Raw genomic sequence first — 27700 nt, forward strand, 5'->3', positions numbered from 1 at the left:
TAATAAGAAATAATTTATAGTGCTCTCTGCCACTGATACATTAATAAGATTTCAGTTATTATTAACTAGGTAAGTAAGGTAGATTTTCATCATATCTCATAGCAATAAACATTTATAGTGATCACTGCCACTGATAAATTAATTAAGCTGGAGGGGATCAGCAAAGCTGTGCAATTTGTTAATTGCAAAGGGGCAATTAACAAATGGGAAATTGGGGTGGGAGGGCTGCAAAATAAAAGGTGGAAGTTAAGCACAGGATTTTGCTCTATTACATAGCAATAAATCAATTCAATTCATAGCAGACACTGCCACTGATGAATTAGGAGGGAAAGTAACGATGAGGTAATTAACGAAGTGGGGTAATTAAGTTGGGGGAATACAACAACAGCATGTTATCCCATTGCATAGCAATATATGAACAATTTATAGTGACCCCTGTCACTGATAAATTAAGAATAGGGGATGGACCAGGGTTGAGTAGAGAATATGGAAGGGTTTAGGAGGTGGAGCTGAAACTCTGCGTGCGTGTGTGTTCGAGAATTTGCTTGCCCAAGTTAAAACATCTCTATTCTGCCTAATTGAACTGTTTTGCAACATTCTCCAATAAGGGATGCTGTTAGATACTAGAAGATTTGAGGGAAATGGGAGAATATTGAACACTGAAGATTTCTCAGTACTGAATATTGAGATTTCAAACTTCAGACTTACATTTGGCACATTTTTGGTGTGTGCAAAATTTCATTTCAGCTCCAGCGGGGAGGGGGCATCCTTGTACATATTTCCCTGGGGTCAGAAGTTATTGTCAATATTCCAGACATCCCCACTCAGGGCGTTCGCTGCCCCCTGCAATGTCCAGGTGACGAGTGCCAGTTGGCGACGGAAGAAGACTTCATCAAAGTTCTCCGGGGCCTCCCGCAAGAGGCTGACGTGTTCCAGAAGAGCTCCCAGTGTGTGGGACCCCCGGCCGTGCAAGATGTGTCGAAATGGGGTCTCTGTGACCGCCACATACTGAGATAGGAAGTAGAATTCCACCTGGGGCAGAAAAGGGGAGCAATTAGTGGAGCAGAGGTACCCTAAAGTCCATGGCTTTGTCCCCCACACCTAGCAGCCTTCCGTGCAGGGGAGTCAGAAGCTGGTGTGTCAGCAAAGTTAAGAACGTAAGAAGAGCCCTGATGCCAGACCAAATTAAGAGTCCATCTTGGACCATCAAAATGGCTGGTCCATCTAGTCCAGCATTCTGTTCCCAGTGGCCAACCAGCTGCCTGTGGGAAGCCCACAGGCGGGACAGGAGTGCCACAGCACCCTCCCACCCAAGTTCCCCAACAACTGATATGCATAGGTACACAGCCACAGATGCTGGTGGTAGCATGGAAACATCAGGAGTAGTAACTGTTGATAGCTTTATACTCCGTGAATGTGTCTAATTCCTGTTTTAAAGCATCTAAATTGGTGGCCACCCATAGTTTAACTCCACACTATGTGAAGAAGTCCTTCCTTTGCTCTGTCCTGAATCTCCAATCTGTTTTATGGGATGACCTCATTGGGTTCTCGTGGTATGAGAGAAGGGAGAAAAATGTCTCCCTCTCCACAACACACATCATTTTGTTCACCTCTATCATGTCTCCTTTCACTCACCTTTTCTCTAAGCTAAACAATCCCAGCTGCCATAACTTTTCCTCCTAGGGGAGTTGCTCCAGCCCCTTGATCATTTGGGTTGTCCCATGTTGCAAGTTTAGAGGGACCAGCTATGCCCATGATGGAGGAGGAAACACACACGCCTCATCTCAAAAAGGCTGCTCCCTTTTATTCCAGGCTAATTTGTCCAGAATTACTGCCACCCTCTTTTCCTGCACTCGCAGTTGCTAATGTGAATTCGAGGACAAAGTATACATGGAAAGCAGGAGACGGCTGCCTTTTGCTACCCATAAGCCACTCTGATTCGGAGCTGAAAAGAGTAGCTATGGTATAGGAAGAGGTCATTGCTCTGGACAAATTGTGCTGGGGCACCCTTGCCCACCAACGTATGTATAAACTCAATGCTATTCATGGGTGGAGAGAAGAGGACAAATGCTGGCAGGCCCCACCCATGCACCCCAAATCCTGTTTTGTCTCACCCGCATGATCCGGACGTTGTAGATGCGCAACAGCCTCTCATTATGTTCTTCAGAACTGTAGATGTCCTTTCGCAGCTTCTCTGCTGCCCGCGTGTAATCGCCTCTGGCAGAGTACATCCATTGCAGGGTCAGCCCACGGCTCTTGATCAGGGGAAGAGGATAACAAGGGGAGGCAGAAAGTGGGGTTAAGATCAGTGGTGGTGTGGAGGTGGGGCTAACAGGGATGCAACACCTGCACTTTTTTCACTAATGGACTCTGACATCATGTGCCGCCCCACTCAGACCTCCGTTCCCTCTGAGCGCAGCTACAATCCTCACAGCAGCTGGGGGCAAATGAATTTTCCCTACAACAGTATTGTTCCTTGTAACGTAAAGTATTTTAGACCCATTATTAAATGGGCAATTAAGACCCAGTAGCTTTACAAAGGACCTGCTCCTGGTGGAGAGGGAAGGGAAGCTGCCAGAACTGCTGATACAGATCAAACCAGCTGCCTGCAGTTTTGAACTCTCCTTGGGGGTGTGGCTATGTCGGGGCTGTCATGATGAGTGCCTGCATTTCCGCATTTACCCCTACACTGGTAGTTAAGATTTGGAAGCATGGAAGGTTCTGGTGCAGTGTTGAAAAGGGCAGGCAAGGAGGCTTGCCATGCACACAAACAGCGTCACACAGGCAACGAGTGGGTTGGAAAGTACTGGAGGCTGGTCGAGGAATAAGGGGTCCCATTCTATAGGGAAGTTCAAGCCCCCAGGGCTGCAGCTGCACATTCTGGCCACTAGATGGTGCCAGAGTATACTGAAGGCACATCCAGGACCCTGTGCCCCCTGGGGAAAATAACTGGGAACACACCTGGCAGAACAATGTATTGGGTCTGATCGTCACCAGTGGGAGCATACCCAGATGACAGATGTGTCATGCTGGCCCAGTTCTGATCCAAATGTCTGATGGCAGGAAGGAAGGGAGACTCGGACAAGGAATGCCAGCATGCAAGGAGAAGAGCATCACAGAAGTCTACCTCTGGCCCACTTCCTATTTCTTATGTGTGCCTGGTTAGGAGTGCATGAGGACAACCGCCTGGGGAAGCTCTTGTCAGGCTCAGCCACATTCCTAATCTCTCTCCCTTTCTGGAGTAGATCTCGAGGGATCGCTGCAGGATCCCTCCCCCCCCACCCCCAGGAAAATCTCTGTGCCCTACCTTCAGCTGTGTGGTGTATTCATTGAAGCGAGCGATATGTTGCAAGAGGACATCCCCGTAGCACCAGTAGTCGAGGGGCAGGAGGTGGTCATGGGTCAACTTGATCAGCAAGTGGCCCACAACCTCAGCCACAGTCTTCGCCACGGCAGGGAGACGCCCGTGGAGCGCACGGTTGAGGTTATCGTATGTGTCCGCCATAGTATTGAGGAACGGGTATGGCCGAGAGTCCTACAGACAGAGAGCCAGCAAAAGCAGGGGCAGGGAACATCCGGTCTGGATCCAAAGCTGGCCCACCAGATGGCCACACTTCCTTCTCATGGCCCCCCCATGCCCCCCAAACCAGTGGATACTGGTGGCTCCGATGCCAGCTGGAGCTCACCAAGGTTCTGTGATGCCTTGGGGAGCTCCGCACCTTGGAGAGATCTGCACCTTGGGGTGCTCCTTTATAGAGTCCTGACTGAAACCCGGACCAGAGTCACCGCCCCACTGGCATCGGAGCCACCAGCTTCCACTGTCCCAGCCTGCGACCATTTGGGGGTCTCCCTGCTTTTGTGCAGTTTTTCCCCCAGTTCTAAGTGGTTGAAACTTGTGGTGCATGGCTGGCAGTAAGAGCCGAGCTACAAGAGGCTGGCGTTTCTAGTGTTTTGGCCCGCCCACCACTGGAATCTGGAATGTGGCTCCAAGAGCTTCTCCGAAACTGAATCTGGCCCAGAGGCAGAGAGGGGCCTCCCCGCTGCCCGCCCCAAGTTAGAGGTTGAGGGACTTTGGCAAAGCTGTGGGAAATCTAGAACTGGCAGACCGCGGGGCTGGTATGTGTATATCTATCTGCTGGGACAGAAGAGTCTTTCCCCAACATTTAGAGGCTGTGGTAGGGAGAAAGAATAATCTTCCCGCCACCTCCCTTTTATTAAAAATGAGCCCAGAGAGACCACACACCAAGTACATTAACAGGAGTGAAGAAATAAATGCTGGCAATGTATTTCAGTGTTGAGGGGGTGAGCGAGATGTGGGCTTTGCAGCCAGCCCTCCACAAATCCCCCAAAATTCAGTCCACATTTTCTGCCCTGAAACCATACCCAGAACACAGGCAAAGAGCTCTAACCTCTGCAAAGGAGAATTCCACAGCAGGGACGCCCCCAAACGAGGTGAAAGCAAAGGCGCTGCTGTCCATGGGAAGAGGACGGATACTGATACAATGGGGAGATAAAAAAATTGGAGGACAAAAGGAGAAACAAAAAGGAAAGGGAAAGTAGGGGAGGTCTAATTTGGGGGTACGGTCCCTCTTTGGGTTGGATTTGCATGTGGTGTATTTACTTCCACCCCCTTTAAACCAGCCATCTTTTTTGACAGCCGCATTGATATTCTCCTTCCAGCACTTTTTGTGCAGTTGTGGGCGGAAACAAAAACTTCTTATTCATTGGTGTGGTTATTCTGCATATGCTCAGGGGCATTCTTTCCTTTAGCATTACTCGCTACTTTCCAGGTTCTAGCTCCAACCCTGAAGGTGGATTTCAGGGCTCAGCCTTGGATCAAGTGAGAGAAAGATAAATGGAGTTGGGAGTCAAAAGCAGCGGGACCACAGGGAGGACCTCAAAATCACAAGGGATGGGAGTGGGGGGAGTCAAATGGCAAGGCTGAGCTCTTACACCTCGCTCTCCCAGCGCCGACCCTGCTCCGTCACCTGGTCAAAGATGCTGTGGCCGCTGCGGTTGGGACTATCCACCTGCCAAAAAGAGGTCAGGAGATGGAGAATAAACCCTCATCTTTGACCTGAAGCTAAAGCACCAAACTCCCTGAACCCGTTACTCAGACAATTAATGAAACTCGAAGGGCTGCCTTTGCCCTGTAAAAATGTCCAGTCCAGAGAACCCAGTGGGGAGCCTCCACAGTCGATCTGCTGCAAGCTGGCTCCATGTGGAGGCTGTTCGGGGCACATGCCGTCATGGCCATCCCACAGCCACCCTGGAGCTTTTCGCGGAAAACCCGTATTTCCAGAGAGTGCTTAAAGTCTTTTCCTCAAGTCGGGTTCTCCCCAGTATAGTTGTTGTGAGCCCCAACCCCTGCATTTACCTCAGGTATGCCAGCCCAGCCCAGGGGTGTGCCTTTCACCATGACCCTGATCAAGGGGTGTTTCCTGTCCCTGTGTTTCCCATCCCGTGTTTTCCAGCACAAACCAATTAGTGTCTACCCAGAAGTAACTCCTGTTGTGGTCAATGAAGCTTGTCCCCTGAATGCGCACTTCAGAATTTACAGAGATCCCCCTCAATCAAAAAAGCACCTTTTAAAGCACTATTTCCCTAAAGGCTGTAAAGTGCTATCTTGAAGCTGTGATTCTCCGTTGTTTGGTTTATTTTCGTTCGGAAGTAACTAATTCGCACCTTCGTGCGCAGCATCAGGTTAGAAAGGGGGCTGCTTTCCCGTCCCTGTGTTTCCCACCACAAACATGTGTGTCTACTCAAAAGTAACTCCCACTGTGTTCAATGAGGCTTCTCTTTGATGTTTACTTCCTTTCTTTTTGGAAGTAATTTGCAGTTTCACTCCTTTGCAGCATTGGCAGCTTCAGGGGAAAGGAGAAAGCAGATTAGAAAAAGGGCTGGCTGGAGCCAGGGTGCTTCACGTATTCACAGGCTTAGGTCTCCTAAAGGCTCTGAAATGCTTTGCTAGCTGTAAGGGAGTAGTTAATGTGGGGCTTTGCGCTATCACAACATCAGGAGCTTTAATGGAGGGAGAAGGATCTACAGCTGTGTTTCTGTAATGTTTCAAGCTGTAAGGAAGCAATTAATGTGGCGGGGGGGGAGAGAAGGAGAGCGCTTTTGTTGTGACACAGGAGGAAACCTCCCAGGATTTTATGGAAGGAGAAAGGTTGGGGAGCCTGGATGGCAGAGAGCCTCTTTTATTGGTTGAGCAGCCCCTGCAATCAGATGATGTTCACTCCACCCCCCGTCCCCGGAAGTATGTTCTGTGAAGAGACTTATGCTGGTGCAATGCACTCACTCGTAGAGCCCTGCACAGACCAAAGCCAATTCCTGGGAAAATCTGGATGAGCCTCCATTCGCTTCTCCTTCCATTGTTGTGGAGAACCGTCGCCCCAGGAGTCCTGACTCCCTGCCCCATCCTAAGCACCACATTGCATCCATCTTGGCCCCCAGTTGTAACCCTATTGCACCCCATGCCTCCCCCAGAGAACCCTAGAACCCTGACGGCCTTCCCATCTACTGCTTTAACCCAGAGGCACCCCCGCCTGGGGGTCCTGGAAGGGGTCCAATTCACCTGTCTGATGACACTTTCAATGAGGCTGATCAGAGCTGGGCTGGTCTTGGCCAAGAATTTGTCATCTCCTGGAATGAGGAGAGAAAACACATGCTGAGCATCAGTGTCCAGGTTTTGGTCCTCACACCTAATGCTGCCCGCCTCTCTGCCCCCTATCATCTTCACCCATAATTCCCAACTTCTTTCCTCAACCTTAAAAGGGTTGCCCACCCCTCCACCAGATAGGTTTACACCCGCATCAGAAGACTGAGGCTTCAAGGAATCCAGCATCCCATCCCTTTATCCCCTGGACCCCTTCTCGCTCTCTCAGAGAACCCAGGAGCCTGGATTCCACGACCACACTGCCCACAAGGCCGAAAACCTTCCCAAAGCCACCCACCCGCCCAGGACTCCCTCACTCACCCAAAACTGCATTGTCCAGGCTGATGTATGCGGCCGCCTTGAGATGCAACATAGTGAGGTACCCCTGCAAAGAGAAGAGTGGGATTTAGGGGAGGAGGGACCTAGCAAGGCAGGTGAATAAGATAAACCAAGCACAAGGCTCAGCCTTGGCCAGCCTGGTGCCCTCCAGATGTGTTGCACTACAACTCCCAGCATCACTAGCTAGGGCATGCTGGGAGTTGTAGTCCAACGCATCTGGCGGGCGCCAAGTTGGCCAGGGCTGCACCAGAGGAAGGGGCAGTCAGAAACAAGGGGGATCCTCCACGGCTGGGCAGCCTCTCGTAGAGGAACTGGACGGCGCTCCCCTCCACCACCACCAGTGTCATCTTGCCCAGGATTTCCCCTGCCGAGGGGGCACGCACTTTGCCTGGCCTTTGCAGCCAGCCCCAGCACGTGCTGTCTATCTGCCCCTTTCCTTCCCTGAGGAGGGGAGGGGTCTTCATGGTGACACCACGGCCCCACCCTGAACACAGGGGTGGTGAGGGAAGCAGTGGGCCATCCCTCTCGGCTCAGCACAACATCTGGGAGGTTCCCCCATGCTTCCCCAGGCTCAAAAGAGTGACCCCATCCTGGCCAGATGCCCTCTCAGAGAACCCAGGTGTCCTGGCCACCAGCATTTTGACACATTTCTGTATGTAAAATACTCCTAGGATGCATTTCAGGGCAACAGCCCTCCCAAGGCAGCTGATAACAACAAAATCCCATATCATTAAAACTCAGTACAGTAATAAAGCAGCAAAAAATGCATAAAGCTGTCCCTTGTGTACTTGACCACCTTGCTGCCATCAAAGGTGGGCAAGTGAAAAGTGCGTACAGACATGAATACACACACATCGGGTGGCCTGGCCCCCTCTTCTCTTTCAAACATCCACTTCTTAAGCAGCCCAATACATCCATAGGTCATAAAGGGACAACCCTCCTTCCTGGCCTGCTCACCTCCAGCCATTCAGTGGAGCCCACGCTGCCAAAATCCCCAGCATCCCAGCTCACAAAGAGCAAGCTTCTTCGTAGCTGGAACCCTACAATGGTGAAAAGAGAACAAAGAGGGCACTCCCAAACCCCCTCCCTCAAAATCGTAACATCCAGGATCCTAGGATGTCTCCCCACACCCACCAATCTAGCGCTAATCAGGTCCTGTTCCTCAAAATGGTGTATTTCTTTCCATCCCCTTTAAGGCAGCCACCTTTTTAGACAGACACATTCCACGTCACATATGTTTCCAGTGTTGCTCTGGGCAAAGAAAAGGGTTGCCATTTTGACTCACGGTGTGTCCAACTTACTAAAGGACTCGTCCAAACCCCAGCACTGCTCACCATTTCGCACCATGGCTGCAAAGGTACGGGCCAGTTCCAGCAGGATGGCTGTTCCCACACCAGAACGGGCAGCTCCTGGTCCCAGAGAATCCCGCTGGGCCCCCACAATGAGATAATGATCTAGCGGGCAGAGGTAATGCATCATGTGTATAAAAAACAAAACCGCACCACCCACTTTCTCATGCAGAGGGAGGAAGAACTCCTGTCTGCAAAACTCCTCATCAATGCAGTCCCTCTGCATCACTCCACAGTTAATGCAATGCCCACCCACCCCCGTTCAGAAAACACAGGTGTTCTGAGCACCCACCCCTTCGCCCCTCCCTAGGAGACCAAGGAGACCTCCAGCCCTACCCACCTGGCTCAAATCGACCCTCAATGCACCCAAAGACGTTGCTGATCATCACTGACTGCTTTGTATTCTGAACTCCCAGCTGCAGGCGGGAACCAGCTTCCCCCGGGCCAAGCTGGTATAGCACACCGGGGAGGCGCCCCTTCCAGGCTTGGGGGGCAGCAGGACCCATGAGCCGTCTGCAGGGAAAATGAAAAGAGGGTCCAGGGATCGGCAACCAGGACAGGAGAGGCCTCCGCCGCCATCTTCTCTGAGACCCCAGGGTGCTCCCTGCCTCCCTGCCTCCCCATCTATCGTCCTACTGTTTAACCCACTTCCCCTCCCGACACCCTGAGGAAACCCACCCTCTGACTCACCTGAGAAGATGCGCGGCAACGTCAGCACTAATGGGGTGAGCAGGGATTGTGGGGAGACCCGAGGACTGAATTGGGGGAAACTGGGTGTGGTTGAAGGAAGGGAAGCCAGGGCTGTAGGGGTCTCCAGCGCCCATGTGAACCTACACACACACGGGGAGATTTGGGGAAGAGAGAACACCATAAGCCGCGACAGCTAAGTGGGACCTCCATGTCTGGGGGACGTCTACCTGGGAATAGCAGTTGCTGGGCATGGCAACCTGGAGCCAACACTGGGTGTGATCGAGCAGGATGCTTCTGATGTAGGCTCCCATCCCATCTTTCTGTTGAGATCCCAGTATAGGCCCCCTGCCCCCACTCACGTGTCCATAAATGCCTGTGTTTGGGGATAGGCCGAGTTTACGGGGGTCTTGCGGGACATCAAAGGGGTCTGGGTAAATGAGGACTCCTTTGGCCTGGGCAGCCTCCGCATTGGCGACCTACGACAAAAAGAACCAGTCCAGGCACTGAGTCCCTCTTAGATTTAACCCACAATATCCCTCTCACCACACAGAGAAGCCAGATGCTCTGGCTTCCGGGCCCGCAATGTTCTATTTCACTCCCTCCAAGTCCTCAAAATGGTGTTATTATTTTCCTCCCTTTCAAGGCAGCCATCTTTTTTGGCTGGCAGATTAATATTCCAAGTCATTTTCTCGAGCTCTGCCATGTGGCCTGAGGCAAAATTGCAGCCAGTCACATCCACACTCGCTCACACCTGCTCTTCTTGCCGAAAGAATCCTTGGGGCTTCACCACACCATGTAACAGACCAATCAGCTGTTAACAGACGGTTGCGCCGAGGGTCCAGGCTCACCTTCTCAGCATAGCTGATCTCCCCAACGCGAACAATGACCAGGTGACCCAATGGATTAACGCCACGCTGCTTCAAGACAGCAAAGTCCTCTCGGCGTCCATAGTTGGCAAAAACCAGGCCACCCTGTGGACAGACAGACAGCGTGGGAAAGCGAAGCTCGGGGAGGCAAGAGGATTTCAGAAGCAGGAAAGGCCAGGTGTCCCCCGACACTTGAAGGAGAGCGGCGGTGGCAGTGGGGCAATGGAGAAATGCAACTCAGAACCTCTTCCCTGAGGTTTTTCTGGGTGCCTCCCTTGATGCCAATGTTGGCACCAAGTAATTTTTTTTTTAATTTCCCCAGTCCTATTAATTGCTTCCAGCTCTAATGTGTTTTATCTTCGCTACTGTTGTTATGACTTTTAGAAATGTTTTACTCTTGGCTTGTTTTACTGTTATGTATTTTTAATTTGTTTTTATTCTTGTGATAAGCTGTCCTGGTTATAGGGTGTAGGAACCCAGCCCTGCAGGCTGCACCTGATGTCCCAATCCAGCCCCCCAGAACCCCCCAGATGGCCACACACCCTCTCCCTCAGCCACCAATTGGTCTACAGTGTCTTGGCTGCCGTTCCACCCCCTGCCCCTGGTTCTCAAAAGCTGAAATGCCTCCGGAGGATTTAGGGACGCTGAGTGGCAGGCAGGAAGAGTGCTAAGCTCAAATAGGCTGGTGTGTTTTTTTCATTTTGGCCCCGCCCCTTTTGCCCTTGGCCCCACCCACCACTACAATGCAGCCCTGAGAGCTCCTCCGACACAGAATTTAGCCCTCAGGCTGAAAGAGCTTCAACCCCCCTGCTATAAGGTGGCATATAAATACTTGACAGACAGACAGTGTTTTCAATTTGCTGCCCCTTTAAAGGCAACCATCTTTGACAGATGTATTAATATTCCAGATTCTTGGGCACAGCTAAGTCCCCACCTAGGGCCCAGAGGCAGAATTGCAACCCACAGTCCCTCCCCACAGAGGGTCTGCACTGCTGGCGCTGAGCTAGTATTACCGTGACAGTGCCAGCGGCACTGTAGGGGCAATAGACCTCAGGGTCTTCCAGGGGCAATTTCTCCAGCACAATGCCGTTGGCATCCAGTCGGTGCAGAAAATTGGGCTGTATCCTGAAGGAGAAGGGCAGGAGGTGTTAAAAGAGGCGCACCTGCACACCCCAAAACAGAGCCTTCCCAGCACCTGCCCCAGCTTCCCAGTCCCCCTCTGGGGTCCTCCACTGACCGGCTGGGGCGCTGCAGCCCCACATAATGGCTGTCGGTCCAGCTGTGGTCCAGGCCGTAGGAGGTGAAGGAGCCGAGTATGTGTCTGGAGAGAGCGCCAAGGCGAGGGGAGCCAGGTGGGTGGGGGGCCTCGCTCATCATTCTGTGCAGGGGGGAAGAAATGTTAGAAGACCCACACTTATCCCCTCCCCCTGTCATGACACAAGGAACCCACGTGAGGGGAGAATCCCAGGGCCGGCCTGGCTGGGCACCTGCTGACGGCCCACACCCTGGCAGGAGCCCCTTGGACTTGCCCCTCCTCCCCTTCCCATAGCCACCTGCTTGTCCCCTGCCCAGACCATGGCGGGGGGGGGACAGGAGGGGCCGCAGCCTGCACGCTCCCTGGCTCACAAGCAAGCGAAGGGAGGCAAGGAGGAGCAGGAGTGGGCGCAGCTGGCGAGGGTGATGGCGAGAAGGCAGGCCTGCCGGGAGAGGGGCCCTCCAAAACCTGGAGCGGGTTCTGGATAGTCCCACATGGGAGCAGCAGGATGAGGAACCCAGGTGTCCTGGCAAAGTCCAACCGTATTCACGGAAGCCAAGATCTTCCCAGACAACTCCCCAAACACCTTTCCTGCTTGCTGCTCAGACCCCTTTTCAGAAACCTAGGTGTCTGAGGCATCCCGTCTCATGCGGCGAAACTGGGGGTACAGAAGCATCTGAGGGCCAGGCAGGTGCAGTTTGCCATGGGCACGATTTGGTGGCAAGTTCTCCTGCACAAGCCCCATTTAAATGAATGGGAGGCACGCAACAGCACAGTGGCGCTCTTGCGCACTTCCCTTCATTTCAATGGGGCTTGTGCAGGAGAATGCACTGCCAGATTGTGCCCTGCATGAACGAGTGGAAGGGGAATGATGCCACTTGGATATCCCACCTCACATCAGCCCCTTGCGGGGAGACTCTCACCGGATGGTCCCTTCAATCTTCTCCTCGTTGAGGTACTTTTGAAACATCTCCCACAGCTCAGCCAAGTACATGGGGGCACCTCCCTGGTTGTCCTCCACCTCGTATGGGCCGTCGTCGTTCACCAGGATGTCTGCACACGTTGTGCAGGAGGAGTGGCGGGACGAGATGTACCCCAGAAGGAACCCTGGGAAGACCAGCAGACAGGAGGACAGGCAGTCCGGTTTTAAAGCCGGGGAAACAGGGCGCCAAGGCTGTGAGCGGCTGGACCCAATCCTAACTCTGGAAAGCTTGGCAGGGGTGCTGCTGCTAAGCACTCAAAAGATTTGGGAGCCAGGCCCAAAGGACAACCATCATGTGCATTTATATCTACGTGTGCAACTGTAGAAAGAATTACTAGGATTTATTTAGATTTCACAGGAGGCAAAGCCAGCCAATTAATTTCTCAGATCACTGCAAGCCAATGGAAAAATTTTCTAAGATTAATTGCCATGGGGGGGGGGGCTGTTGTAGCATGTGGGGATGGGAGAGTTAGCCCTTCCCCCCCAGCTGCAATCCCCTTCCAAAATCACCCCCTGCACGGCAATTGTGCTGGGAAAAAAACCTTCCATTGGCACCAACAGACACTCTGTGCTCTGGGGAAGAGATCCAGGGCCCTAGGAATAGATTTAGGCCCAGGCCTAGCAATGCCCCTGCCGTCAGGTGCAGCGACATGTGGAGCCCTTGCCTTGCTTGCCTCTTGGAGGGGCCACTGTTGAATCCCCCCTTCCCAAGGAAGAGTCTGCATGCACACAGATCCTGCAGTAGCGGCCCCAGCCACCCATCATGAGGCCCTCAGTCCAAGCCCCAAACAGAGTTTCTGATCTGGGGGCATGCAGGTGGGGTTATCAGGCTTGGGGCCAACTGACCTGGAAGACCGCCTTTTCCCAGGCCAGCCTGCCAGGTCTTAATTGCTTCAAGGGAGGCCCTTCACTCCGTCCCGCCACCGCCAGAGGCACATCCGTGGCTGCTCCCAGGCTCTGGAACACCCTGCCAAGGGAGGCTGGGCTCACCCCCTCCTTCTGCTGGCCGGCAAATACATTTTCACTCAGGCAGGCCCCTTGGCTGGAGGGGTTTTTAATGGGCTGGGTGCTGTCTGTTTCCTTTACTGATGTGTTTTTGTGTGTTTATTTGGTTTTTATGTTATGTTTTAATTCAGATTTTGTTTTTAAACTAGATTATATTGTGAGCAGCCCTGAAGGCAATTTTTTGGCAGAGAAGTAGGATATAAATTATATGAGGAAGAGGAGGAGGATGAAGATGATGATGTATGGTTTGAGAGGAATTGGCCAGTGGATGCCAGGTCAGCGCCTGGGGTGATGTGGCAATAGGATAGTGTACGTGGATCATGATCAAAAACATATACGTATTTATTTAAATAATGTATACTCCCACTTTTGCCCTTAAAAACATGGTCTTGAAGCAAATTACTGGTGCAGATGGCTTTAAAAGGGGAATTAGGTTCATGGAGGAGGAGGAGAGATCTCTTGCTGGAAACTAGCCATATAATAGCTCAGTAGAACTTGCATATTCAGAAGCAGTCTACCCCTAAATCCCAGATGCTGGAGGAGTGTTGCTGCTATCTTGTTGTGCCTGTGGGCAGTGGTGCTGATATAGGGCTGGAACTCAAGGCCAACGTCCAGCCCTCCCCCGCAAACGGCCCAGAGAGTGGCAATTGATCAGGGAGCAGAAAACTGGGCCGTATTGGCACCTGGGCCAGCATGGGCATTCAGAGCAACACTGTGTGGTTACAGGACGGCCGTCTGAGCACGCACATGGCTACAGATGCTCATTTCATCCTTTTTTACTTTTAAACCACATGCCCCTTTTCAACAACGAAGTGGCGCTCATTCCCAAGTCAAGGTGTTTTGTACTCAAACAGCAGGAGCAAACTCTGTTTCGGTCCTGGCATCATGACGGTGCTGCTGTGATTTTAGGTGAGTTTAAAATGCAACACTACACGTGCTCAGAGTATTTCTTTCTTTTAATCGGGGTGAGCAAGCCGAGTTTGGGGCTTTGGTTTTGGCTCTAACCTCTCAGGAATGCAGGAGTGGCTGGGCAGGGGCAGAGAAATGCTAGTTCCGTGCTTGGCCACTGACATAACAGACATCACCATGCCCCCCCCCCCCAGGCCATTAAGTCCAGGGTCTCAAATTACCTAGTTGCACTGCTGCCTGTGGGCTTCCTGGAGGCATCCAGCTGACCATTCTGGGAAACAGGTTGCTGGATGAAAGGGACCTCTGGTCTAATCCAGCAAGGCTGCACTTAGGCCTCACTGGAACACTGGAAGCTGCCTTAGGTGGAGTCAGACGGCCTGGCGGCAGCAGCCCTCCAGGGATTCAGGCAGGCGTCTTTCCCAGCCCAACCCAGGGATGCTGCTGGGGATCGAATCAGGGACCTCCTGCCTGCAAAGCAGGGGCTCCACCCCTGAGCCACAGCTCTTGTTCTTAATAAAATCAGCTGCAATCCTAAGCCAGAGCCAGCAAGATGAAGACAGCGGAACCAGCAGATCAAGAATAACAACAGCATCCAGAGCAGCTTTTGCCACCCTGTTGCCCTCCAGATGTGTTGGGCTACACTCCTGCAGGCTGGGGGGTGTTGGGAGTTGTAGCCCAACACATCTGGAGGGCCCCAGGATGGGGAAGGCTGTGCAAAATAGCGAACAACAGCCACAGCAATGAGCACAGGGCTGGTGGCCAGAAAAAGCCGTTTGTGGCCGTGGAGCTGCACATATGTCAGCAGGGTCAGACTTAGTTCCTCTCACCTACAATGAAGAGCAGCAGACCCACGAGCACGAGGTACACCACGGCCCTCCAGGGATCCCGCCACAGGCATCGTGCCACTTCCCTGGCCCTCTCCCTGCCGCCATGGGCCAAGCTTGCCGCGGGGCTGTCCCCTGCCACGACCATCATCTGCAGCCCCTCCGCACTGGGCTCCCCGTCCCCCTCGGTGGCGTTGCGGTAGATGGTGTATGAGCGGCGCGGTGGCTTCTTGCTCTTCTGGAGGGAGGGAGAGGGCAGCAAAGGGGGCTTGGTGTGGGAGGTCGGGGGGGGTGGGTGTGCGTCAGCCAGCACTCATTGGGCTGCGGACACGGGACACCCGGCCTTACCATTTATTTATTTATTTCATTTCTATACCGCCCAATAGCCGAAGCTCTCTGGGCAGTTCACAAAAATTAAATCCAAGCAACACACAATAAAACAATTTAAAATATACAGAACATTAAAACCACAATATAACAATACAACCACAATAAAACCTAGCAGCAGTGCAGGAGTTTAAAATACAGATTTAAAACAGCAAAGAAAAATTTAGAAAGCTAAAATGCTAAAATGCCTGGGAAAATAAAAAGGTCTTCACCTGGCACCGAAAGGAATACAATGTAGGCGCCAGGCGAACCCCACTAGGGAGCTCATTCCAGAGCCGGGGTGCCACAGCAGAAAAAGCCCTCCTCCTAGTAGCCACCCGCCTCACTTCCTTTGGCAGGGGCTCACCGAGAAGGGCCGCTGATGATGATCTTACCATGCTCCACCTCCAGGCTCTCCAAAGCGCCGGGGCGTCCTTGGGTCCTACGCCGGCCCTTGCTGGCAGAGAAATGGACACAGAAAGCGTTCGAGTGTGCAGAAGAGCTCCCGCCCTGCCCCCACCGCATATCGGGATGCCCCCTCCCCATTCCTCCCCCACACCGAGGCAGGCGAGCTCACGGTGAATACGTGACTGCCGTGGCCATTTTATCAGGGACTTGGGCTTCAGGGCTGTTATCATCCCCTGCAGGCAGACACCCAGCCCTGACACTGGCCCAGCAGCCCCACCTTTCCCCTCCTCGGCAGAGGGGAGCACAAGGGACCCAGGGTGCCGTCCCTGCTTGCACTCCCAGCAGTGCTGAAAACACATCCAGCAGAAGGGATCAGCCATGCCCCGTCCCAGAGCAGGCGCAGTGTGGAGCCCCCCAGGGTGGGCAGCCTGCTCTCAGGAGATCCTTGCAGGCCCAGGAAGAGAGGAGATGCTCTGGAGCAGCGTTCTCCCTCCCCTGCTGCCTCCAGTTGTGTCAAGCTGCAACTGCTGGCGAGGAATGCCGGCAGCTGTGGCCCAACACGCCTGGAGGCCACCCCTGGAAGGTGAGCGGTGGGAGGTTCAGGACAGAGAAAGGGGCGTCCTTCTTCGCACAGCGCATGAACCATGCAAGTTGCTGCCATGACAAGATGTGGTGATGGCCACCAATGTGGATGGCTTTAAGAGGATTAGCCAAGCTCCTGGAGAAGGCAATCGATGGCTGCTAGTCCTGAGGGCTCTGTGCTCCCTCCAGTATCAGAGGCAGGGAACCTATGTGCACCAGTGGCAGGGGAACATGGGCGGGAGGGTGCTACTGCACTCCTGTCCTGCTTGTGGGTTTCCCACGGGCAGCTGGTTGGCCACTGCATGACCAGTGCCTTGGTCTGATGCAGCATCTTCTGATGTTCTTAATAATATTTAACTTTCATATTTATTATTTCCTTTCTTTATTATTGCAATTCAGAGTCAGGATGATGCAACCAGAGGTGGGAGTTCCGCTTGCAACACAAACTGAACCTCCTGCAGCTACAGGGATGAGTGGGTTACCCCGCCCCCAATAAATTTCTACTATGCTGTTGTCGTTTTTCTTGCCAGCATAAAATTAGGGACTAATGGTGAGGTGAAAGTTTACAGGAGGTTGAGAAGCAGGTTTACCTAAACAACAGTTCCGGATGCTCTTTGGAGTATATTGTCTCCTTCAAACACTTAGGAGCATTAATACAAGATGCAGCTACACTTACAAGAGGAATATGTCAAAGCGCGTCGTCTTGTGTGCTCTCGCTCTCTCTGCGTCCACACCGGACTCCTTGCAGGCCACCAGGTAGGGAGACTCTCGGTCTCCCGCAGTCACTTTCAAAGTTCCAGTTTGCACAAACAGCCCACACAGATACTCTTAGCCAACCGGCCAAGAAAGTAGAGGACGTAGGCAAGCCACAACCACAATGTATTTATTTACACGCACACTCATGTAATACTGTGCACTCAACTCAGATAAGTAAAATTATTGTAATGCATCCTGTTTTCTTTCCTAATCTTCATCTTAAGTAACATGCAGCTGATTGTGACTTTATTTTCTACCATGGAGTGTGCATGCAGGGCACCAATCCAGATCACCACCACAGCACGAAGGGGAGGTTTAAACCTTCCCCCGTCACTCCCCACCTCCAATTCACCCCACTGCCACACAGGGGCTAAAAAAAGGCAAACCTATGTATTGGTACCATTGACTCTGACTACTGGGCAGTATCGAAATGTAGTGAATGAACGAAATGAATGACAAGAAGGGCTCTTCTAGAACATTTCCACCCCCAACTCCACAAATATTCTTCAGCACTGTGTCCCCTCCTGCCTAACCACCTGGCATTCTCTTCCTGTACCCAAGATCACTTGCCCTGGAGGAAGGCCATCCTGAACCTGGCACCCCCCAGAGGTGTTGGGCTCCAACTCCCATCATCCCCAGCCAGCACAATGGGAGTTGTAGTCCAACACCTCTGGAGGGCATCAGGTTGAGGAAAGCTGGCCCAGTTTCTTTAGGGTTAACATTCTGCTCAATAAATACCCTCTTTCTTTCCTCATCCACCCAGGTTAAAGATTAGCTCCTGCGTGAGACAGCCCTGGGACAGGCCTGCAGAAGTTAAGCCACCCTGTCCCACAGATACTTTTTCTCCTTCCAGAGAAAGACCCAGGAGCCCTGGTTCTTGGCCGTTCTATTCTACCTTCCTAAGTTGCATGATCTTTGCAGAGAACAGACCAGGGATCCTGACCTTTAGCCACAGTTTTGGGTGGTCCCTGAAGCCAGCTTCTAACCTGGCAGGGTGTTCTGGGTGGGAGACCCCGTTGATCTCACCCGTCCGCCTCCTATTCCCTTCCCAGAGGCCAACAGAAAAATTAGTCCTCGTTTTTCAGGATGGAGGTGTCACCTTATCCCGTGACCCTCCAACCTCCATCTTTGGTGCTTCTCTGCCTTTGAGGTCCTCCCCCCACCTGGTCTCCCCTGCGGGCCAAGTGGCAGCGGGAGAAGTGATCTTCGCAAAGATGATTCAGAAATCTCCCACCTGCCCACACTGGGTGGCTGGCTTGGCCTCTTTTAGCACGCACAGGTGGCCCTCTCTGCTGCACCAGGACCGCCTCCTCCCCGCCACCAGCACTTCGAACACAGGAGAAAGGGGGATTCTGGACGATGGAGGGGAGACCATCCAGGTGAGGCATCTTGGGCCTGCTGTTGGTGTCCAGGGGGGGGGGGGGGGCTCAGTGTGTGTGAGTGGAGGGGGCACCTTGGCTGGGAGACGGGCCCGTGTCGCCCAACCCAGGGCCCTCCGGGTATGTCGGACTAGGGCTCCCATCATTCCTGGGATGGGAGTTGTAGTCCAACGTGTCTGGAGGGCCCCCAGTTGAGCCAGGCTGCCCGGGGATATCCCAAGGGAGTCCCCCAACACCTTGCTCCCCTGGGATCCCCCCGCCCTGAACTGTGGATCATCACAGACCACAGCACCCGCACCCGCGCCCCCGCCGCCTCACTCCCAAGAGCTTCCCCACCGCCCCGCCCCGACTCACTAGCTCCTGGGGAGGCCCGCTGCGCCCGCGGAGGCAGCGCCGGACTCCGTCTGTTTCGGCGTCCGCCTCCCTTCCCCTCCCTCGCTCCCTGCCCCGGGTTACTCCCCCTCTGCGCCGCTCCTCCCCTCGACGAGCCGGGCCGGGCCGAGCCGAGCCGAGCCCGCGCCGTCCAGGGCTGCGCGCGGGGGCGGGGGCTCCGTCCGCGGGCTCCAGCTGCCCGACGGCCCCTGCGCGGACGCCTGTGAACATTGCCGGCCACTCTGGAAGCGCCCGGTTGGCGATCCGAGAACGACGAGGCGGCTGCTCGAAGTTGCTCGCATCCGCTGCTAGGCCTGCCCGTTCTTCAGGGGCCCTCCGCTGGCCGAGGATGATGGGGCTCGTGGCCCCACACCTGGCCCGGAGGTGCTCCGGGCCGGAGCGTGGCTGTCGCGACGGAGCAGCCCGACCCGGGCCGAGCATCGCTTCCAGCCCCGGGCCGGGCTCGGGGCACTCGACGCTCCCCGGCGGTGCGTGTCCTTCGTGAACTCCCTCTAACTCCCGTATCGGTGGGGCCGCGCACCGCGTACTCTGCGCGGCTCGACGTGCCCTTCCAAGCCGGCGCCTGCCCCCGAGGGCCGGAAGGCCGCCCAGAGGCGGCGCGCGGGGAGCGCGCCCTGGCGCACGCCGGCCCTGCGCGGGAGGCGCCCGGGCCCGCCGAGCGCCCCGCGCGAGCGCCGCCCGGCCAGGCGGGGCCCCGCTAGCGGCGCCTGGAGCGGCGCACGAGAAGCCCGCCCGAGGAGGCGGCTCCGGGCCGGGCCGGCGCGGGGGCTGCAGCGGGCACCCCCGAGGCCGGGAAGGCCGCCTCGCGCTCCCGCCCCGCTCGCAGGTCCACGGGGAGGGAGCGCGCGAGGCGCCCCCGGCCAGGCCCGGGCGGGCCGAGGGCAGCCGAGGCCCCCGCCTGCCGCCGGGCGCGGCGCTCCCCCGCCGCGGGAGCCGCGCTGAGGGGCCCCGCGAGGGGCGGCGGGCTGCGGCGTGACGCGCAGGCGGCGCCCCCTGCGAGAGGAGCGGCGCCTTCCGCAGCGTGGCCCCCGCGTTTGTCGCGCGCCGTGGACTTTCCGTGCCCCCCAGTCCGAGCGTTGGGGAGTCTTCGGCTAGGGCCGGGTGCCAGATCCCCCCTGATACGCGCAGGAGGGCTGCTCCTGCCCCTTTCGTGGCCGTGCTGAGGAGGGGACGCCAGCAGGTGCGTCGCTGTGGCCGGCTGCATTTGGTCACATTCGGGCCAGCCAGTAAAGCCCCCTCTTCTTCCGTGGCGAGGCCTCTGGGCCGCCCCCAAAGCCCCCTCCCCCGCGGGGGTCGCGGCCGTTGGAGTCAAGCACATCTGGAGAGCGCCAGCTTGGCGGAGGCTGCGTTATGGCTTGTTTGCAAGGGCGCCGTTCTGCATGGTATCCGGGAAACGCAGCCCCGGGCCCTTCTGTCATGTTTTCTTAAGATAAGGGGGATTTGAGGAAGGGAATTTCAAGGACGGAAGTGAACCCAGTTCTGTAATATTCTGGGTAAATCACGGAAGAGGGAAATGGCCGTTGGACCTGCCTGCCTGCCTGCCTAACCCTTGGATCCATTTCACACATACACACACCAGGAAGAAACGGGGCCATTTTTTAAAGAAGATCCATTCATCTCTGCTGAATATTTGCTTTGTTCCACCCACAGTTTAGTGCCACCTTCCCCGCATCTGGAAAGCTCCTGGTTGGGGAAGGATGATTTAGTGGAAACTTCTCTTTCAGTACAAGCATCTACCTTTGGGCCCAAACAAAATGGGGGCTAGCAAGTGGGACCCTGCTGAGGCCAAAAGGGGAATGTGTGATGGGGCAGGGGAAATCTGGCTTGGGTTACACCCCAAACAAATGTGGGGGAGAATTCTCAAGCAAACTGCAATGTTTGATTCTACACATTTGGATTGCCATACAGGCTGTGGCTTCCTGGGCCATTACAGGTGCTAAACTATTGGGCAAATGGGAGGAAACAAGATTGCTCAGTACTACACAAATAATGTGAATAATTTAGCAATGTGAATGGAAAGCTAGACCTGCTGGCCTTTCTCCATAAGGAAATAACAGACCATACTCCGAAAGCACGTCCTGAGCAATGCTGCAATGACTGTGTTAAAAAACACCAAAAAGGAAAAAATCCAAAAGCACCGCTGAGTATGGACCATAATAGTTATTTATTTGTTGTGCAGATTTCTAAAGTACTCATGGACTATATAAAAATTGTTTATTTTTAGGCAGATCACTAAAATGTTGGATGTGTTTTGAGACTATGTCAGCTGACAGAACTGACAAGTTTCGACAGAAGGAGGCTTGCCTAAGAGATCAGTTGCTCCTGAGGAAGAGACACTACTCAAAACGCACAGCACATTTTAGTGATCTGCCTAAAAAATATTTTTTTCTCCTTCTCCCATGATACTAGAACCCAAAGGGGTCATCCCATGAAGCTGACTGGTGGGAGATTCAGGATGGATAAAAGGAAGGAGGGCTTCTTCACACAGCACATAGCAATGGCCACCAAATGGGATGGCTTTAAAAGGGGGGTGGACAAATTCCTGGGGGGTGGACAAATTCCTGGAGGAGAAGGCTATCAAGGGTACGAGTCCTGATGGCCGTGTGCTCCCTCCAGTAGCAGCGGCAGTGAGCCTATGTACAGCAGGTGCTGGGGAACATGGGCAGGAGGGTGCTGCTGCACTCCTGTCCTGCTTGTGGGCTTCCCGCAGGCAGCTGGTTGCCACTGAATGCTAGACTGGATGGACCCTGGGCCTGATCCCAACCAGGGCTCTTCCCGCATTCTTATGACAGAACCCTAGTCGGGGGGCTCATCAGTTCCTAAGGAGGGAAGTTGATGCCCGGAGTGCCTTTTCCTTGCTATTGCATAGGAAGAGTGGACTCCCAGAAATGGCTGAGGTTGGGGCAGGGTTATTCAAGGCGGTGGGAATTTCTTCCTGTCAATACTTCCTCACAAGCTGGATAGCTCTCCTTCCGGAAATGCAAGCCTTGCAAGTCTTGGATTTTCTGGGAAGCATAACAACCTTTAATAAAGATAAAAGAGAACCACAAAAAAACAAAATCCCATCCACCAGGAATCTTCCTTTCCTGGACCCAGTGTACAAACCAGCTGCTCTCTGAAGTTTACAAGATAAATATACAGAAAACTGTACATGTTTAACTTAATATCAAATATAAACTCTCATGAAAGTCCCTTAGAACAAAATTATACATATATACATGTAAGTATATACGATGTAGTAGAGAGTGTCCACGAAAGCTTATACCAGAATACATTTGTTAGTCTTTCAGGTGCCACAAGGCTCTTCTTTTATGCACTGAGTGACACTGAAGGTCCTTTATCCCCTTCTGGGGAAGAACCAAACAATGGTTCTCAAGAAGCAATGCTTGATTCAGCAAATTCGGTGCACAAGACTGGCAGCTGTCAATCACCCACCTAGGCTTCACAGAAAATATTTGCAACACCCATTTCTAACATTCTGCGAGAAGAGAGAGGAGGGGGTGGACCTATTTTGATGGAGTTCATCTGACATTTATTCAAGTCACATTCTGACAATCTGCTTCTTTCTCCGCCACATTTAAGAGATTGACAACTGCCAATCATCTTTTGAGGCTTTATTGTCCCTTGAGGCATAGTGTGGGAGAACTGCCAACTGTTCCCACACACACACTCCACGTCGGCACTTCAAACTATCTGCAGTCCTCCTAGCCTGGTAGTGAGATGACTGAGACCTGCTAGTTACATTATCAAGCCTCACCTCTTCTCTTACATCCATCTGTTCCATTCCCAGTTGCTCCATTCAACCATCAGCAATGCTCTAAAATCCCACAGTGCAATCCTATGCATGTTTACTCAGAAGTAAACCCCACTCAATTTGAGGTGGCCTACTCCCAAGTAAACATGCGTAGGATTGCTGCTTGAAAGAAGCTACTTTCAACTGTTCCCATGCAGAAAAACCTTTTGAACAGAATGGTGAAAACATCCCGTCAGCTTCCCAGTATCAGTCTCTCTCTCTCTCTCTCTCTCTCTCTCTCTCTCTGTGTGTGTGTGTGTGTGTGTGTGTGTAGAGCCACCCCAATCCCACCCCCAAAATATTCACAGGCCTTTTCCGCCTTGTGAAATTGATGATTCCCAGAAACCAGCTCCGAGACCTGGAAAAGGCACCCCGGGGATGTTCCGTGGCTGAATTTGAGATTTGTTAAGAATTCCTTCCTCCCCGCACTGTACCTCCCTTGGGACACGTTTCCTCCGGGCTCAGGGGTGGGGGTGGCTGGAGAGGCTTTGCCTCCATCCCGATGGCAACATGGCTTTCCTCCCACCACCACAGAAGGGCATCTTCACTCAGCTGGTGGCCATGGCATGAACAGAATGCTGGATGATGCAGACCTTGTTCTGATCCAGCACAGCTCTTCTGATGTTTTTATGTCCGTGCTGCAGTGCTCCGTCTCATAGATGTGTCTCCTTTCCCTCTTGAAAATTCGGGGACAGCCTTGCGGCAGAGAAATTCAGCCAAATGAGCTCACACCTCGCCCTGATCTACTCACGGAGAAAGATACCCATCCCGCAAGGGCAAACTATCCCAGCTTTCATTTTCAGCTGTGGAACCTGGAGCTGGAAGGAGCCGTGTGCAACAACCAAGTGCCTGTGTGCAGGCAGGTCAATGTGCGGGGATGGCTTCTGGGTTGCCATCCCTTCCAGTGAGATGAGGCTTCCCTTTGACAGAACTGCAATCCACACGGAGTCATGGTGCGTGTGTGCGTGCGACCCTGCCAATCAATCAAGCTGTCATTCTATCAGGTGGCAAAACAAGGGCCTCTCACAAGGGGGCCGGCATGCGGAGTGGTGAGCGGTGCTGCAGGCCTCCCGCCGTCACCTGCCGTTGCCTTTACAGGCTCCAGCGATGAACAAATTCACCTTTCCGCGAAGGAAACTCGAGTAAATGCTGAACAGCTTGTTCACAGTTTGTACGCTCAACATGCGGGTCGAGATCTCGTCTAGGGGGGCAGCCTGTAGGAGAGGTGGAAAGCAGGTACAAAAATGTAGCGTAACTCTTTGTCTCTTTGCAAAAACCTGCTCTTCCTCTGCCTTTCTCAGTGCTCCTCAATTCTGCCCCAGGCCTGCCCCTGTAATGATTGTCCTGCCATTATGGCTGCTGGCATTGTTTGTCCTCCTTGTTTCTCTTTCCCCCTTCCTTTTCCACATAGTGGGCAATCAAGGGGTTTGCCATGCCTGCCTTTTGCTGGGGAAACCACTTTCCTGAAACAGGGAGAACAAGGGCAATCCGTTGGCCAGAGAACTAAGGGCCATGCGGAGGCTACCTCCCGCCACCTCCCAGGAAAAACTTCGTGGCAAGGGGGAGGCCCACCTGGCCCCATTTATCAGCCAGAGGAGCAGCAGCTGCAGGGAGCGTGTCTCGCCCTTCCCTAACTTTGAAACTAAGAACTGGTGTCTGAGTTTTATTTTTTCCTCCTCCCTCCTAATCCCTTTTCCTTTTGTCTCGTGTCTTTTAGACTGTAAACCTGAGGGCAGGGACTGCCTCTTTATTCATCTTTGTAAGCTGTTCTGGAAGCCTTTTTTGGGTGAATGATGAAATAAAAATTCTAAATATAAATAAACCAAATGTATAAAGTTGGCTCATGTTTTCAGGGAGCAAAAATGGAGCCCTTGGACCTGTCCATTGAACTGGGATTCAGAGGGGTTGTCTTAGAAGCCAGACCTAGGAGGGCAGGCAGGCAGATGAGGCCGGCAAAGCTACGGTTTGAATTTGGTTGCTAGAAAGAGAAGCTTGAGCAAAGGAGCCCAGGATGGTCAGCACTGCTCAGGCGCACAGGGCTGCTGCAGTGCTTCTGCCCTCGGAGTCGCCCGGCTTGGTCTGGCCTGGTGCTACTGCCCTGCCAGGCTGCTACACAGGCATTTCTCTTTGCTTATCTTGCCTCCAGAAGGGACTGACCTTTGCTGGTTGGTCTATATCCAATGCAAGTCAGGAAAATGTGCAGGCAAATCTGAATCTGCAGAATGGCTCTGAGAATTCTCTCCACCCCCCCGCCCCATACATTTGCACCTGTGTTTCTTACTAAAAAGAATCTTGCAGCTTCACAATTGCCACTCACCAGGAATACGTGAATGAATGCCAAGAAAACAGTTTCTCTCTGCATTGGAAAAGAGACCGCCTCTAAGCATAAGCAAAGTATCTCACCATTAGGTCAACCCAAATGACCCCAAGGCACCTGGGGTGGGCAGGCAGCACGGCTCAGCTGGGGTGCATGACTTCAGGCAAATTGGGCATCTTTATTGACTGGGTGGCTCTGAGCACATGCAAAGCACATTTCTCTCATCAAAAAGCCAAGCCCGGTTCTGGCGTCAAGGAGCAGAAGAGAGCAAGAAACCTGGACAGCATGGAACACCAGCCTCCCCATTCAGCAGCAGCCCTGTTCCCTTCCTCCCTCGCCACTCGGTACTCACCTGGGCACTGTGGCCACGCAGAATCTCCCTGATGCTCCGTAAGTAACTTTCTATCACTTCCAGCTGGAGGAGAAATGGCTGCATTGCCGGCTGTTGGCTTTTGACTTGGCTGATGGCTGTCGAAAGGAGGGACTGCCCCCTCCACACCTCAGATGCCTGCCTCGACCTCTGGGGAGAGCAGAAGTCAAGTCACTGGATGAGCCCATCTCCCACTGCATCAGGCCTTGCCTTGCCCCCATTTCCTCCCCCAGATCAAACTTACATTCATAGCATTCCACGCAGGAAAATTCACGCTGGTGTCCAGCACCATGACATGTTCAGGTAAGTCACAGGAAGTCCTGCAAAGTTCCAGCTGCAAAGAAAGCAAAGTTCTCTTCATGTCTGTGCTGCAAATTTACGCTGCCTTGACATTTGCTTGGCTGGCGTGGGTTCCCTCAAGGAATTCTGGGAACAGTGTCATTTTAAGAATGTCAGAAGGACCGCCTGACTCACCTGGGTTTTAAGATCTACCGGGTCAGGGAGGGCTTTGCTTGAGATGCCCTTGAGAAATGTGGCCCATGGGGCCACACTGCATGGAGAAAAGCCTTCTCGGTACTGGCACCCCAACTCTGGAACACCCTTCCAGGAGAAATTCAGCTGTCCCCCTGCCTCCACTGTTGTCATTCAGGCGCCAGTTAAAGATATATTTGGACAAACATTTGGGGATACAGGCAAGTGTTTTCTCTGCTTTTGGTGTGGTAGTGATGGAGTACGTTATTGGGTATTTGTAATTTTAGAGATGATTGTAGCAGTGTTCATGTGTTGTATCATTTTTATATGGGCTGTTAGCTGCCCTGGGCTCCTTGCAAGGACGGGCAGGATATACATATAAATAAAGAATAAAGACAGAATAAATCAGAAGAGCTGTGCTGGATCAGGCCAAAGACCCCCCAGTCAAGCACTCTGCTTCCCACTGCAGCCAGCCGGATGCCTCCTGGGAGCTCACTAGCAGGTCCTGAGGACTACAGACCTCCCTCCCCAGCAACAGTTATTCAGAGGTAGCCTGTCTTTGTCAGGCTGGTTCTACATAACCCTCAGGATCATCCCCTTCGATAAAGCTGTTCTCCATGAGTTGGGTTGGAGTCCCTTGTTAGGCATCCCAAACCCTTCACACTTCCCAGGGTCAGGATCCATGACTGCGAAACAGCCTAGACACTGGCTTGAGCACAAGGTGTAGGTGCCACATTACGGACACATTTTGTCCAGAGAAATCCTTTGCCTGCTGCAGAGAGGCAGGCAAGAAAGGGCACCCAGGATCAAGGACTAGGATGTGTGTGTGGTGGGGGGAAGCAAAGCAGCAAGAAATCACTGCCAGGAAAAAGATGTGGACGTACGATTTCACTTTCGACTTTGCTGGCGTCTTGGATGTATTTGTCCATGACACTTTGGTCACAGAGGGGCCGCGGGGGAGCGAGCAGAGCCGGGGCCAGAAATCCCAACATTAACAGGAAAGGAGTCAGCCCTGGAGGAGAGAGGGGAGAGGAAAAACTAGGTCATCCTTAAAGCAACCAGTAGAAATAGCAGGGAAGCAGATTTTGGCTAAACATTAGCAGAGACTTTCTAATGGTAAGAGCTGTTTGACAGAAGAACAGGCCATCTCAGGAGGTGGTGGGTTCTCCTTCCCTAGTGGCAATTAAGCAGAGGCTGAATGGCCCTCTAGCAGGGACCCTGCAGTTACATCCTGCAGTGCAGAGCCTGCATTCAGCAGGGGCTGGACTAGATGCTCTCTGAGGCACCTTCCAACTCTGTGATTCGATGATTCTAGCCTCCCCGGCTACTTAGACCCTGTTCTGGTCCATGTTGCATCTTCATATATATCCCTGTGCCTCTACGCTCAACCGCCTAGCTAGTTTGTCCATCCACCTGTTTGTTCATCCATTCACATAATCCATCTATACCACCCAGTAACTTGGGCTATTGGGCAGTAGAGAAATGGAATCACTGCATTTAAAAAAAATCAGGCTGCCTGTCCATCCTTTCTGACACAAGCAATGGAATGAGACATTGCTTATGTCAGAGATCCCACAAATAGACTGGAGTGCAGCCCCTTCCAGGTACGGCCTGTGGAAGTCTGCTCTCAAACTCCAGTTGTAGATCCCCGAAAGCCACGCTCGGGGCCCTCGGACCCCAGGGGTGCCCAGTCTCCCCACGCAGCAGGACTGGCACCCTGTGCCTTGAGCAACTGCAGGGCAGGCACGGAGGCGAAGCCTCCCCCAGCGCCCCAGCACGGTTTTTCAAGGTTTTAAATAGGGCTTCAGAATCTGCAGTTGACAGATTCGTTCTGTCACCCTTCTTGCATCCTTGGCTAGTTGTTTTGTTTTGCTCTGTTTGCGATGCTGCCGTTCCAAATTCCACACCCAGTTTCAAATTTGGCATTTCAGATCCACTTCAACCGTAGTTATGAGCCTGCAGTGTTGACAGACGCCTTATCAGCACCT

General features: G+C 53.2%; 2 protein-coding genes across 4 annotated transcripts in view; both read right to left on the bottom strand.

Moving 5' to 3' along the window:
• Nucleotides 1-23052, bottom strand: TFR2 (transferrin receptor 2). Its single transcript, XM_084808124.1, has 24 exons — nucleotides 22989-23052; nucleotides 21715-21783; nucleotides 20499-20537; nucleotides 19974-20184; nucleotides 18858-19920; nucleotides 18723-18810; nucleotides 15639-15700; nucleotides 14881-15115; nucleotides 12081-12264; nucleotides 11140-11280; nucleotides 10916-11027; nucleotides 9885-10007; nucleotides 9396-9512; nucleotides 9037-9176; nucleotides 8687-8859; nucleotides 8332-8451; nucleotides 7955-8037; nucleotides 6980-7043; nucleotides 6578-6645; nucleotides 4954-5030; nucleotides 4410-4494; nucleotides 3308-3535; nucleotides 2115-2255; nucleotides 1-1032 (listed from the first exon to the last, which is right to left on the bottom strand). Exons 1-24 carry the CDS (start codon nucleotides 23050-23052, stop codon nucleotides 790-792), a joined length of 3930 nt encoding a protein of 1309 aa, XP_084664250.1. The 3' UTR covers nucleotides 1-789.
• Nucleotides 21760-27700, bottom strand: part of EPO (erythropoietin) — a 7890-nt gene continuing 1949 nt past the window's right edge. Inside the window, exons 2-6 of one of the 3 annotated variants that reach the window (XR_014784009.1) lie at nucleotides 26597-26724; nucleotides 25486-25575; nucleotides 25224-25391; nucleotides 23545-23768; nucleotides 21760-22513 (exon numbers count right to left, since the gene is read on the bottom strand). Coding sequence is in view for 2 of the 3 variants with exons in the window: in XM_084806843.1 (XP_084662969.1) it covers nucleotides 23631-23768; nucleotides 25224-25391; nucleotides 25486-25575; nucleotides 26597-26724 (524 nt within the window). In the remaining variant the exon portion in view is untranslated. Of the gene's footprint in view, nucleotides 23769-25223; nucleotides 25392-25485; nucleotides 25576-26596; nucleotides 26725-27700 lie in introns of all 3 variants that reach the window. The other 2 variants (XM_084806843.1, XM_084806845.1) reach the window with 2 other exon arrangements.

The sequence above is a fragment of the Heloderma suspectum genome, chromosome 6, assembly GCF_057233095.1.
Source record: "Heloderma suspectum isolate Gila_16-S chromosome 6, 16-S_ref, whole genome shotgun sequence".
Taxonomy (NCBI): domain Eukaryota; kingdom Metazoa; phylum Chordata; class Lepidosauria; order Squamata; family Helodermatidae; genus Heloderma; species Heloderma suspectum.

Coding starts and splice junctions, on each gene's coding strand:
- TFR2 (XM_084808124.1), bottom strand. CDS start 23,052: ATGGAGGCAAAGCCTCTCCAGCCACCCCCACCCCTGAGCCCGGAGGAA. Junction 10,008..10,915: donor GTGCCGCTGGCACTGTCACG/GTAATACTAGCT, acceptor GTCTGTCCACAG/GGTGGCCTGGTTTTTGCCAA. Junction 8,038..8,331: donor TGCAGCCATGGTGCGAAATG/GTGAGCAGTGCT, acceptor TCACCATTGTAG/GGTTCCAGCTACGAAGAAGC.